Raw genomic sequence first — 14517 nt, 5'->3', positions numbered from 1 at the left:
GTTTGGGAAAACTGGATATCCACATGCAAAAGAATGAAATTGGTTTGGACCTTTACCTTACACCTTAACATAAAAATCAGCTCAAAATGGATTAAATAATTAAATGTAAGACCTGAAACTTACAAACTCTTAGAAGAAAACATAGGGAAGAGAGAGCTTCATGACATTGGTCTTGGCAATGAATTCATGGGAATAACACCAAAAAGTGTCTGTGGATGGATGAATGGATAAATAAAATGTAGTATATACATACAATAGAATATTATTGAGCCTTAAAAAGTAAGAAAATTTTGCAATATGCAACAACCATGGATGAGTCTGGAGGTCGTTATGCTAAGTGAAATAAGCCAGCCACACAAAGACACAGAAATCAGTCACGTAACTGCTTCATTACACTTATATGAGGTATGTAACTCATGGAAGGAGAGAGCAGAATGGTGATTGCCACGGGCAGGGGGAAGCAGGAAGTGGGAAATTCCTAATAATGTGTATCAAGTGTCAGTAGTGCAAAATGAATTCGTTCTAGAGATAAACAGTCTGAGAAAGTGTCACAGTGTAGAGGAGTCTAATAAGACATGACAACTACCACCTTTGGTGGTATTCTGGAACAGAAAAATGATACTAGGTAAAACTAAGGAAATCTAAATAAAGTATAGGCTTTAGTTATTAATTTTATCAATATTGGTATATTAGTTGTGACTGTTGTACTATACTAATGTTAGGTATTGACAGTAAAGGATACTGGATCTGATGTGTATGGGATCTCTGTACTATCTTTGTACCTTTTCTGTTAGTTTAAAACTATTCTAAAATAGAAAGCATGTATTTTTTAAATGCTATAGGAGTTCAGTTAAGAAAAATTCCTTGAAATTTTGAAACTAAAATACTAAACCCAACCAGTTCTTTTCCTCATTAATCACATACATAAAAGTTTCATCAAATGAAAAATAGGTATTCTAGGCAAAAGATGAGTTAAGAAAGTCTTAGTGGCACCTGAAAAAAGTTATGAGAGACTTCAAAGTATACTTAAGATTATTTGGGACCCCTAGTGACATAGCTTTGAAGCACAGATTGAAGAAACAGGACTTGGTCGTTTATATACAGTCTGATAAGAAACTGCCAAAGAATCTTAATAGTCTCAAATATTTAAATCTTAAATTGTGTAACTGGAGCCAATTATACAATGTCATCTATAAACAAGATACTTGGTAAAACTTTTTGCTCTGTACTTCATAGATTTGTATAACCACATGGGCAGCTTCTCTGTGCTTTTCCGCCTGAACTTAGAAATGAAATCTGGCTCTCCCTATATCAGATTATTTCACTCATGGCCTCATTAATTAGAAAGGAGAAGAGTTCAGCCTTTTCTACTCTCCGTTTTCTACTCCTTGCTTTTCCATACCATACTATGAAAGGTAACAATCTTCTCGAGTTAATTTTTTATTGTTATCATTTTATTTCTCCCTTTAGTTCCCTATGACTAAAATTTTTTGGTTGATCTCTTATCTCTAATGCATAATTTTTGCCTGAGTTCTCAATTTTCTTTAGTAATATCCTGAATATTTTGGGACTTTCTCTACAAAAATACATAGACACGAATTTTCATATGTTTTAAAATGGTTCATAGGTACTTTGGAATCCATGTGCCACAGGTCGAGAAACCCTGCCTATCTGGAATCTTATTAATAATAATAATAGAACTGAGGTGACAGACAGACATTATTTTTCTTACAGTCATTTCTTCTAAGTCTTACGTGAACAATGTTAGCACTGAAGATGAACTTACATTAATAGTTCTTGAAGATATGGTGAATATACTTTGGACATCTTTGAACAGTTCTATAGCTCTAGGATAGTGCTTACTTTTGGTCCTGGGCTATACTAGCATGGCTCAAACAAGCTCTACAATTTGATATTCTAATATTTGGTAAAATTTCTGTTCTTGGTGTAGATGGACTGCATCCTGTGCGTCTTGAAAGATTAGTTAATCGGTATTCACATGTTATGTGCCAATACATGATTTTTAAAAACATTTACTTTAATATTTTACTTATCTTTTGTATTTAGAAAGGAAAAAATACATTAGTTTCCCCCCCTCCCCCGCCACAAGGACTGTTATAAAGTGAAGGCTGCCATCTAGAGACAGACTCATCATTGGAAATGTAATCACAGTAATTTGTTTTCAAGGCATTCTAAAAAATTTATAAGTATCAAAAATGTATCTTTATTCATAATTTGTGAGGTTCTTTTTTTCATTTTTGCACATACTATGTAGACAGATCCCATGCATCCCAAGATATTTATGATTAAGCTTGAAAGGTATCAAAGTGTCTCTTTCTTTGCCTTTCCCCCAGACCCCCTCCTCAAATGTTGAAAAAGACTCTTAAATGTAGTCACTGCATTACTAGGTAGCTGTTAATTTCTACATTTCTGGCATACTGATATTTATTTAGTGAATCCTTCTCAGTTTTAGTAGGCTCAACATTTCTTGCCTCAGATTTTTTCTACCAATCCACCCATATTTATATCTAATCTTGATTTACAGTTTGCTCTTTATCAGACTAGGTTATGTAAAAATGAAACAAAAAATGGCCAGGCACGGTGGCTCATGCCTGTAATCCCAGCAGTTTGGGAGGCCAAGCTGGGTGGATCATGAGGTCAGGAGTTTGAGACCAGCCTGGCCAACATGGTGAAACCCTGTCTCTACTAAAAATACAAAATTTATTGTGTTTTAAGTAGAGAATAATTACACATGGTGATGCGTGCCTGTAATCCCAGCTACTCAGGAGACTGAGGCAGGAGAATTGCTTGAACCTGGGAGGCGGAGGTTGCAGTGAGCTGAGATCGAGCCATTGCACTCCAGCTTGGACAACAGAGCGAGACACTGTCTCGAAAAAAAGAAAAAGTGAGACAACAATAAAAATGATCCTGTCATATGCTTAGATTATCTCTAGTACATAACTGGATTACATTTTATTTATTTAGAGTCTATAATCCACTCTGGAAAAGAAAAGCTTTAAAATGATTTATACACGGAGCAATTACTTTGAAAGCATCTACTATTTGGAAGGCTCTTTTGCTAAGTGTGTTAGACAATGTTAGTGTATTTCAACCACACTTAAACTTCAGTAATTTGGGGTAAGCAAGAATGGTGTGTTGTAAAAGCTATCAACTTTTTTTGGGTGGCTGTGGGGAGTCTTGCTCTGTCATCCAAGCTGGAGTAGAGTGGCGCAATCTCAACTCACTGCAACCTCAGCCTCCCAGGTTCCAGAGATTCTTGTGCCTCAGCCTCCTGAGTAGCTGGGATTACAGGCATGTGCCACCCACCCCTGGCTATTTTTTTGTATTTTTAGTAGAGATGGTGTCTCGCCATGTTGCCCAGGCTGGTCTCATCCTGATCTTAAGCAATCTGCCCACCTGAACCTCCCAAAGTGCTGGGAGTATAGGTGTGAGCCACCATGCATGGCCAAAAGCCATTAATATAAGCTTAAAAGAGCCGTTTGTTATATTTGGATAAATTATTTTGCTGCTGAGTAGAGTTCTGTCTACTTTCAATCTTCTATGTACTTGTGTACCTAGTGGAGGGATGCATAGAAGGCTTGGAATTTCTGCCCTGGCTGACATCACAGAATAGAGAAGGAGGAGAATTGAAAATGACTGAGGAGGAACAGGGTTGAGACATTTCTTTAAACTGTGGTTCATAAATATGAGGATAAGAAAGTTTGCTGGGTCCTTCTTGACTTTTTTGACAATTTACCTCTTCATTGTCTTAACTTATCCCCATGAATAGGTACTAGGCATTTCGAATGGGGTGTTCAGTGCTGTTGGACCTGATATGTCTACTCTGGAGGTGGAGGCTATAGGTTTGGGTGATGGGAAAACCACTGGAATGACTTTTCCCTGGTTTTGGGATAAAAGAGGTAGCTTGTCTCTTCAAACAGTATTTGAATCTGTGCATACGTAGGAATCTGACTTCCTGTAGAACTCAAGTTAGGAACTGGAGCTTTTAGCTTGCTTCCAAAATGGGCACGATAATGTATCAAAAAAAATGAATGCCCAAAGTAGGAGAGTCTAATACTGAGTATCTGTTATGCTACAGGCGCAATGCCAAATACTTTACATTTGTTAACTCACTTAATTCTCTTATCATCCTTATTTATTTGTTTGAATGTTTCCCATGTGCTAAGTAATGTTCCAGGCAATAGCAGTTAGAACATTGAAGAAAACTTCTCTGCTCTGCAGTGATATTCTCACCATTTAAAAGATTAGAAATCCTAGTTTCATAGAGATTAAGTGACTTTTCTAGTGTCCCATATCTGGTAACTGGTGGAGCTGAGAAACCCTACTATGTCTTATTCTAAAGACGTTGAGCCACTCTAGGATGACTTATTTTCTGAGGCTTCTGATGTATTTTTTAATCACTGCAACTACAATTACAGTCTGTTTTTATTGTTGTCTATATAGATATTTATACAACAATGTGTTTGCCAGCCTTATGTTCCATCTTTTGTGCCCTGTGATAGCAGATAACAAAAACACAGTATTTCTGGCAAACTTGTGTTGAGGATTCTTATTCTTGCCTTCTACTGAGTGCATATCGATAAGGATTATACAAATGTCTGATAGTGTTTAAGAGCAGTGTCTTTCAGTTTAGTTTTTTACGTTTCATTTTTTTATTTAAAATGTATTTATTCATAATTTTGTTTGAGTAATATACTCATGTAGTTCAAATTTTTAAAGTGCAAAAAGCATGAATGTAGTCTCCTTTGTTTTTCTAAACCTCAACTGCCCATTTCTCTTTCCTGGAGGCAACCAGTTTTACTAGAGTATCTTTGTAGAAATATTTTAATGTGTTCAATCAAATATATTTCAATATCCATTCTTTTTTGTGTTTGAATATATCCTATAGATCTTTCCATATCAGTCATAGATAGCTTATTTTTTGATAGCTCCGTCTATAGTTTTGATAGATTCCATTGACTTTGAGAGTCAATAAAGAGTAGTGGTTATCATAGTAGACAGTCTGCCTGCATGTAAACCATGGGTCTGATACTGGGAAACTTTGTTTTGCAAGTTGCTAAACCTCTAGATGCCTCTTGTCTCAGAAATAATAGTACATTCTTCATAGGGCTGTTGTAAAGATTAAATGTATAAACATCAAGTGCCCGGAAGATAGTAAGCACCCAAATATTAGCTGCCACCACCATTGTCATTAATATCACCTTTTTATGTATTTCATCTGATCTTTATGAGCATATAGGCTTTCTTTCCTTTTTTTTTCTTTATTACAAACAGTGCTTCAGGGATAACCTTTTACAGTCATTACTTTGCACGTGTGTTAGTCTGTGGATGTTTTGCTACAAGTACAATCTGTGGATCAAAGAGTGTGTAAATTTGTAGTTTTGGCAGACATTTACCAAACTGCATACTGTAGAGATTGTACCAAATTATATACTTTTATCAGCAATTTAACATAATTTAAATTATCTAGAACTTTATGGTTTATGGTAGCTTTCTGATGTTATGTCTAATTATGGTTAAAAATGGCAATTTCAAAATTCTTCCTTTTCCTTCTTAGGAGTACATTCCTGTCAGAAGGGCCTGATCAAACAACGTTTTATGTTTTAATATAAAGTATATGTTGGAAGGTTATTCTTTTGGGATTCTCACAGATAACTTGTTGATGCTTGAGAGAGTGGAAGTTGATCTGAAAGATTAACTGTAAAATCTGTCGTTCCACAGGTACTGTGAGAATAGAGATGTTTCGAAATATGCAGAATGCAGAAATCATCAGAAAAATGACTGAAGAATTTGATGAGGTATAGCATTCCAGTATTTGTACAAATTGCTTACTTAATACTTTCACATGATGAATATGTTGATTATCTCAGGTTTTGTTTTGATTTGATGTTTAGTGTAACTGAAGATCTGTTTTTTAATTATATATGATAATCTATGGTACTAATTCCAAAATTAATGATCTTTCGAGGTTTGATTATGTTGTGTGGAGTATTGAATAATTACTGGCAGGATAAGAAAATTAGTGGTATGAGGTAGAAGTAGATTCTTGACATTTATTTTGAAGACTGTCTCAAATTCCCAAATTTATAAATGCATCTCCAACAGTTTTCTGTTTGTGGAATGCTAATTGCATTAAAGGCTTTAAAGGGAAAACGGTTTGGAGGTCAGTGAATTCTAAGCAGAACCACATATTATACCTGTCTCACAGATTATAAAATCACGTTATGTTATTTAAGATTCCAAGACATCCTAATTAAGAAAAGCCCTGCTTACCTTCATTTAACCCAGAATTTCCCAAAATTATTTTACATGGAACTTCTCCCAAACCCCTGGAGGGTGTGTGTGTGTGTGTGTGTGTGTGTGTGTGAGAGAGAATGAATGTTAAACTTCTATTTGGGACACTCTACTTGAAAGTATTCTTTTTTTTTTTTTTTTTTTTTTTTTTGAGACAGAGTCTCGCTCTGCTGCCCAGGCTGGAGTGCAGTGGCCAGATCTCAGCTCACTGCAAGCTCTGCCTCCCGGGTTCACGCCATTCTCCTGCCTCAGCCTCCCGAGTAGCTGGGACTACAGGCGCCCGCCACCGCGCCCGGCTAGTTTTTTGTATTTTTTAGTAGAGACGGGGTTTCACCGTGTTAGCCAGGATGGTCTCGATCTCCTGACCTCGTGATCCACCCGTCTCGGCCTCCCAAAGTGCTGGGATTACAGGCTTGAGCCACCGCGCCCGGCGAAAGTATTCTTTTCATTTAGAATACATGTTTTCTTTGCTTGGCTTCACAAATTAATCACCTTTCCCATTTTCATGGAAATATTCTCGTGAGCAGTTTTACACTGATTGTAAATGCTGAAATGTTTCCACAGTTTTATTTCTGTATTGTATTTATGGTGAAATGAATTTATATTATGTATTAGGCTACCATTAATTCCAGTTTTAACAGTCTGCCTTTTGATTTAAATAACATTTCTATTTTTGGTATGTGTTTCTTTTTCTTGACTTTCAGCACTGAAATATTGATTGTTTTCTAGGTCTACTCTTTGACAGGGAGTGGGCTTGGGGTTTTATTATTATTAATTTTAACTTGGAAAAAGTAATACAAACACACATGTTAAGACAAACAGTGTGTGACCCGGGTATTGGGTTTTTTGAAAGTTCATCGGGTGATTCTAATGTATACCAAAGCTTGCGAACTACTGGTTTAAAGAAAATTAAAAGAAAGCCAAGAATTAACTTAGTAAAACTCTTCACGTATCAAAATAGAATGAGATAAAAACAGAAATAAAGACACTGTGAAAATGCACATATAACAAGAAAGCATGACTTTTGTTTTAGGATTACTAAATAACTAGAAGTTGAGAAATTCAGGAAAATAAATATATACTTTTTTTTTTCCTGGAGACACAGTTTCACTCTGTTGCCCAACCTGGAGCGCAGTGGCGTTGTCTCAGCTTACTCCAACCTCCACCTCCCCGGTTCAAGCAATTCTCATGCCTCAGCCTCCCAAGTAGCTGGGATTACAGGCCTGTGCCACCATGCCCAGCTAATTTTTATATTATTAGTAGAGACAGGGTTTCTCCATGTTATCCAGGCTGATCTCAAACTCCTGACCTCAGGTGATCCAACCACCTCAGCCTCCCAAAGTGCTGGGATTACAGACATGAGCCACCACGCTCGGCCAAATATGTACTTAAAAAAATACTCCTGTAAATATTGTTAACTATTATGGTATATTGAAGGAATAGTAAACTATTAAGAAAACTAAGAATGAGTTACATTGCAAGTGAAATGACTGAAAAGGCATTTCATATACCTAAACATATTTTCTCGCAGTATTTGAGAAGATCAACTTAATCAAAGATGACTTTAAAAAGCACCATTCAAGTTTTTTTTTGTTTGATAGTAAAGTAACACAGTTTGATTATGATATGAAGGTATTTATTTGAAGTGAAAATACTTACTAGATATTTGAGGCTATCCATTTTATCTTCTGTCACTTGAGGAAGATATTAGTCCTTTTGTTACTGTGCATACACCTGAGAAACTTGGTTTAAATGCGTGTATATTGTGAAATATACCTTATTTTAACAAGTTTATTATGTTTTTTTCTTCAAAAGACTATGTCGTTTGGCTTTCTGGGAGTTGAGGGGGTTAGTTTTGTTAAATTGTATTTTGTAAAATTCTGAAAGATCTGATAACTAGAACCACTGGATTCCAAGGGTCTAGAACGATGTCTAATTCTCAAGGAATAATCATTAAAATTTTATGGAAATTAATATATTGTTTTTACAGCAAAGTAAGGTAAAGGTGAGATGAGCTAGTTTGAAGCTGTTTAGATTTTCAGTAAAGTGATCTAAAAGTAAGTTATTGCCTGAGAAGTATACTTTGGCTCCCATTCTTTATTACAAACAGATTATTATAACATTTGTTAATAATCTTTTTAAAATACCTGTAAACCTGCACACAGCCAGCAGTGCTTTGTGATTGTAATATCAACCTAATTTAAAAATAAATTAATTCCCAGAGCAGTCTATGGGCTATTCAGTCAGTACATACACTTGGTTCTTGATAGAGCTAGCCGTAGAAAGCTAAAGCAAATTGATATTTCTTCCCCACATTTTTGGAATTGCACATTCATATGTAAAGTCTTTGGTATGTTTCCAAGGTCAGGTTGCATAGTTTTCATATGTTTTAAGTATAACTTTTATGCAGGGAAATTTTTGTAACAAAACACATTTAATGTATTCATTTAGTGCCTTTAATTCTTGCTTGTTCTTTTGCATTACATTGATAAATTGTGCGATTTTTGTGTATTGTGCTCTCTCCCGTGATAACTTATCTTGCAGATTTTTTCTCTTTTCCTAATTGTATGTACTTCTCTGAATTTATCCATTTCAGCATTTATCTAATCAAAGGATTAACATTATTAATAAGTATTAAAAGGGTTAAATAGTATGCAAACTGTGAAAAGGAAATATTACAGATATGATAGGGGAAAGCTCAAATTGTCTCTAGTCCCAAATTAAAGTCTCTAAATTGTTTCAATTGTATATCCCATCACTAAACATTTTTAAAACTATCATTCTAATAGTGAACACCTGTGATAAGCCTCCTCTCTCTTCACCATGCTCCTTTTCAGAGGGCTAACGTTTTTAGCTTGTGAGAGGAGTGCTTAGAAGTAACTACGTGGTGGCCAGGCATGGTGGCTCACGCCTGTAATCCCAGTACTTTGGGAGGCCAAGGTGGGTGGGCCACCCGAGGTCAGGAGTTCAAGAACAGCCAGGTCAACATGCTGAAACCCCATCTCTACTAAAAATATAAAAATTTGCCAGGAGTGGTGGCACATGCCTGTAATTCCAGTTACTGGAGTGACTGACGCAGGAGAATCGCTTGAATCTGGGAGGTGGAGGTTGCAGTGAGCTGAGATCACACCACTGCATTCCAGCCTGGGCAAAAGAGTGAGATTCTCTCTCTAAAAAAAAAAAAAAAAAAAAAAAAAGAGTATGTGGTAATTATCTGGGACCACCTTAGTTCTGAACTACATCTATTTTCTAAATATCTTATAAATAATGAATACATGAAAAGATTTTTTCCTTCCACCCTTGGTAATCAGAAGACTGAGTATATACCCTTGTTTGTTTACTGTATTAAAGTGTGCTTTGCAGCATATGTATATTGATAGAATTAAATGTATATAGTATTGCGCTATCATTATTTGTGTCAGTAATCTTTAACGGACAGATAAAGAAGACTGTTTCATACTATTATGATTAAAATACGTGATCACAAAGTGGTTTTCAGATATCACAGGCTAATTACTCAAGACTCAGTATTTAGACATTGTTCTAATGTTGGTAATGGGTCTATATCCTTGTTTTTAATAGTCTTCTTAATAATTTAAACTTTTAAGGTCATTTTCTTATTAGATTTTCATGGCTTTACTTTTATAGTGGACTTAGATGAACTCATGCAAGAAGTGACTGTGCCGCCACATTTCTTATTTGCTTATGATTACATACTCAGGTTTTTGTTGTTTCAGTTTTCTTGAGAAATCTGTGCTTGGTGCCTTTCCATTTTGCCAGGAGTTGAAAATAGATACTATTGGCCAGGTGCAGTGGCTCACACCTATAATCCCAGCACTTTGGGAGTCTGAGGTGGGTGGATCATTTGAGATTAGGAGTTTGAGACCAGCCTGGCCAACGTGGTGAAACCCCATCTCTACTAAAAATACAAAAATTAGCGTGGTGGTACGCGGCTATAATCTCAGCTACTGGGGAGGCTGAGGCAGGAGAATCGCTTGAACCCAGGGGGCAGAGGTTGCAGTGAGCCAAGATCGTGCCACCACACTATAGCCTGGGCAGTGGAGTGAGACTTCACCTCAAAAAAAAAAAAAAGACACTGTTAAGCTTAAAGTCATTGAATTGCTCATATGTAACTTAAAATAACTTAAGAAACCAGTGAGGAATGCCATTTCTACTGTCAACTCCTTTGAGTATTGAACTCTTTTTGCTACTCTTTTAAATTTGTTTTGTGACACAAAGCAATCTGAAATATGGACCAAGTGAGGGCATACCAGGCTTAATCTGTATATTAAATATTAGCAACAATTAATTTCTTTCTTTTTATAGATAAAAATAAATAGAAATAGAAGTTCTAATATTTTCTTGCAATACACCACTCCGTTTGTGTTACATACTTCACTGTGGAAACTGCTCCAAGATGAGAAAGGTAAACAGAATGTTAAAGAAACAAAATAGAATTAGAAATGACAAGTGCCAAAAGACAAATCAATAATTAAAAAATTGCAGTGACTCCAGAAATTGTATTGAATTTGTAATATGCAAAAGTGTAACAAAGGAAATATATAATGACTGAACCCTGTAGTTCAAACTGTTGGGGACAAGAGCAAACATGTTGAATAGTAGTAATAATAGCTACTAATTATGCTTAATAGATGCAAGCACTGTTAAGTGCTTTACATATACTTAATCCTCACAACATTTTTGTGAGGTGTAGGTAGTTTATAATATTGTTATCCCTATATGACAGATGAGAAAATTGGGGCACAAAAGGGTTAAGAAACTTACCTGAAGTCACACAACTACTAAATGGCAAGCCAGGAGTTGAACCCAAACAATCTAGCTCCTACAGCTGTACCTTTTTTTTTTTTTTTTTGGAGAGTGAGTCTTGCTCTGTCACCCAGGCAGGAGTGCAGTGGTGTGATCTTGGTTCACTGCAACTTCTGCCTCCCGAGTTCAAGTGATTCTCATGCCTTAGCCTCCTGAGTAGCTGGGACTACAGGCACACACCACCACACCTGGCCAATTTTTGTAGTTTTAGTAGAGACAAGGTTTCACCATATTGGACAGGCTGGTCTCGAACTCCTAGCCTCAGGTGAGCCACTGTGCCTGGCCCTAAGTCCATACTCTTAACTACTACCCTATTCTGTGTTTTATGTAATCAGAAGTTTATGATACTGAAATGGCTGGGAAGAGATTACTCGGTAACAGTTACGTTCTTTCAGTTTGAACAACCCTGGTCATATAATTCGTTTCTGGCTATTTTTACTATCAATTTCTTACTGCTGATCCAGTAAGTTATAGAATTATACTAGTATTTTTTTAATGAGCCAATTATACTCTCAATCTAAAATAATCTTTTTAGATTGAGTCAGACCTCTCTATTACATTATCTGAGATATCCAGTCATTATGAAAGATGCCTAAATGAGATATTTGTGAAACCAAAGTGTATTCCAACAATAACATTTATGTCAGTGTCTACTAGATTAAATTACCATCTGGATTAGTCATGATAAACTATGTATTGAGGATATACTTACATGCTGATAATTGGAAAATCTTTATCTTTCCGTTTTAAAACTTGTACAAAATTGGATTTTACAGTGATTCAAATAAATCACATTTATATTTGTCAATTATTAAGATGTATTAGATTTTTCAGCTAAAGCCAGATAGTAGGAATTCAGTTTTTTATTTATTAGAGGTATAACTTTTTGCTTGTATAGATACATAGTAGTTTACATTTTTTTTTTTTTGGAGACAGAGTCTTGCTCTGTCACTCATGCTGGAGTGCAGTGGTGTGATCTGCGCTCACTGCAAGCTCCGCCTCCCGAGTTCACGCCATTCTCCTGCCTCAACCTCCCAAGTAACTGGGACTACAGGCTCCTGCCACTGTGCCCAGCTAATTTTTTTTGTATTTTTGTAGGAGAGATGGGGTATCACCATGATCTCAATCTCCTGACCTTGTGATCCGCCCGCCTCAGCCTCCCAAACTGCTGGAATTACAGGTGTGAGCCACCACACCCGGCCAGTAGTTTACATTTTTATGGGGTACATGTGAATATTTTTACATGCATAGAATGCATAATGATCCAGTCAGGGTGTTTGAGGTATCTCTTACCTTGAGTATTTATCATTTCTATGTGTTGGTACCATTTCAAGTCCTTTCGTAGCTTTTGTTTGTTTGTTTGTTTTGAGACAGTCTCACTCTGTTGCCTAGGCTGGAGTGCAGTGGCACCATCTCAGCTCACTGCAACCTCCACCTCCCTAGTTCAAGTGATTCTCTTGCTTCAGCCACCCAAGTAGCTGGGATTACAGGCTTGTGCCACCATTCCTAGCTAATTTTTGTATTTTTAGTAGAGACAAAGTTTTGCCATGTTGGCCAGGCTGGTCTTGAACTCCTGTCCTCAAGTGATCCACCTGCCTTGGCCTTCCTGAGAGCTGGGATCACAGGCATGAGCCACCGTGCCCAGCTGTCTCCTAGCTATTTTGAAATATGTAATATATTGATGTTAACTGTAGTCACCCAGGCCTGCTATCGAACATTGTAACTGTAAGTTAGATAGAATTTATATGCGTGGCTTGGTATCCTCCTTGCAGTAACGAGTAAATTTTCGCTTTGAGTTCACAAGATATCTGATGATTTACCCAACCTCTCCGTTTTCTCCTCACACGCCTTTCTCACTCTGGCTTCTATCATTATATTCCCTATCACCATGAGATCAAGTTTTTTAGCTGATGGATATGAGTGAGAAAATGTGGTATTTGTTTTTCTGTTCCTGAGTTATTTCACTTAATGTAATGATTTCCAATTCTATTCATGCTGTTGCAAATGACTTTATTTTTTTATAACCAGTTTCCTGTTTGTATATGTGTACATATACATATGTATATGTATGTATATGCTACATTTTCTTTATCTATTCATCTATTGATGGACACTTAGATTGATTCCATATCTTTGCTATTGTGAATAGTGCTGTGATAAACATGCAAGTGTGGGTATCCCTTTGATATGGTGATTTATTTTCCTTTGGATAAATACATAGTAGCTGGATCATATGGTAGTTCTATTTTTAGTTTTTTGAAAAATCTCCGCACTGTTTTCCATGGTGGTTGTACTAATTTACATTCCCACCAACAGTGTGTAGAAGTTCTCTTTTCTCCAAATCCTCACCAGTATCTATTGTTTTTCTTCTCTTCAATAATAGCCATTCTAACGGGGGTGAGATGATATCTCATTGCCCATTTAATTTGTATTTTCCTGATGATTATGGATGTTGAGCACTTTTTCATATACCTGTTGACCATTTAAGTTTTCTTTTGAGAGTTGACTATTCATGTGCTTTGCTCACTTTTTAATGGGATTATGTTTTTTTTTTTTTTTTAAATTTATTGTTGAGTTGTTTGAGTATTCTGGGTATTAGTCTTTTGTTGGATGAACAGTTTGCAAATATTTTCTCTCATTGAAGAGGTTGTCTCTTCACTCTGTTGTTTTCTTTGCTGTGCTTTTTTATTTTTAGTTTAATGTATCTTGTTTGCCTTTTTTGTTTGTTTTTATTGTCTGAGCTTTTGATGTCTTGGCTATAAGTTATTTGCCTAGACCAGTGTTCTGAATTGTTTTTCCTGGGTTTTCTTCTACTAGTTTTATAGGTTCAGGTCTTACATTTAAGTCTTTAATTTATCTTGAGTTGATTTTTATATAAGGTGAGAGATAGGGGTTCAGATTCATTCTTCTGCGTATGGATATCCAGTTTTTCCAGTATCATTTATTGAAGGAAGGTGTACTTTCTGCAGTGTATGTTCTTGACACCTTTGTCAAAAATCAGTAGGCTATAAATGTGTGGATTTATTTCTGGGTTCTCTGTTCTGTTCAATTGGTATGTGTAGTTATTTCCATACCAATACTTTGCTCTTTTGGCTAATACAGCCTTAAAATATAATTTGAAGTCAGGCTGTAATGCCTTCAGCTTTGTTTTTGTTTTATTTCATTTCATTTGTTTGTTTGTTTTGCTTAACTTTGCTTTGGCTATTCTGGCTCTCTTTTGGTTCCATACACATTTTAGGATTTTTTTTTTCTGTTTCTGTGAGAACTGACATCGGTATTTTGATAGGAATTACGTTGAATCTATATATTGCTTTTGACAGTATGGTCATTGATATGGTTTGGATGTTTATCCCCTTTAAATCTCATGTTGAAATG

The 14517-nt window shown here is 36.0% G+C and overlaps 1 protein-coding gene across 4 annotated transcripts in view; it reads left to right on the top strand.

Annotated features, from left to right (window-relative positions):
- The window catches only part of STAG1 (STAG1 cohesin complex component), a 401927-nt gene that overhangs the window by 198715 nt on the left and 188695 nt on the right, over nucleotides 1-14517 (top strand). For all 4 annotated transcript variants that reach the window (XM_077991519.1, XM_015132094.3, XM_077991520.1 and 1 more), the window contains one exon: nucleotides 5743-5819. In XM_077991519.1, the coding sequence (XP_077847645.1) occupies nucleotides 5743-5819 (77 nt within the window). The remainder of the gene's footprint in view (nucleotides 1-5742; nucleotides 5820-14517) is intronic.

This window comes from Macaca mulatta, chromosome 2, assembly GCF_049350105.2.
Source record: "Macaca mulatta isolate MMU2019108-1 chromosome 2, T2T-MMU8v2.0, whole genome shotgun sequence".
Lineage (NCBI taxonomy): Eukaryota > Metazoa > Chordata > Mammalia > Primates > Cercopithecidae > Macaca > Macaca mulatta.
The sequence above is the reverse complement of the archived record's forward strand: the minus strand, read 5'-3'. Positions and strand labels throughout refer to the sequence as shown.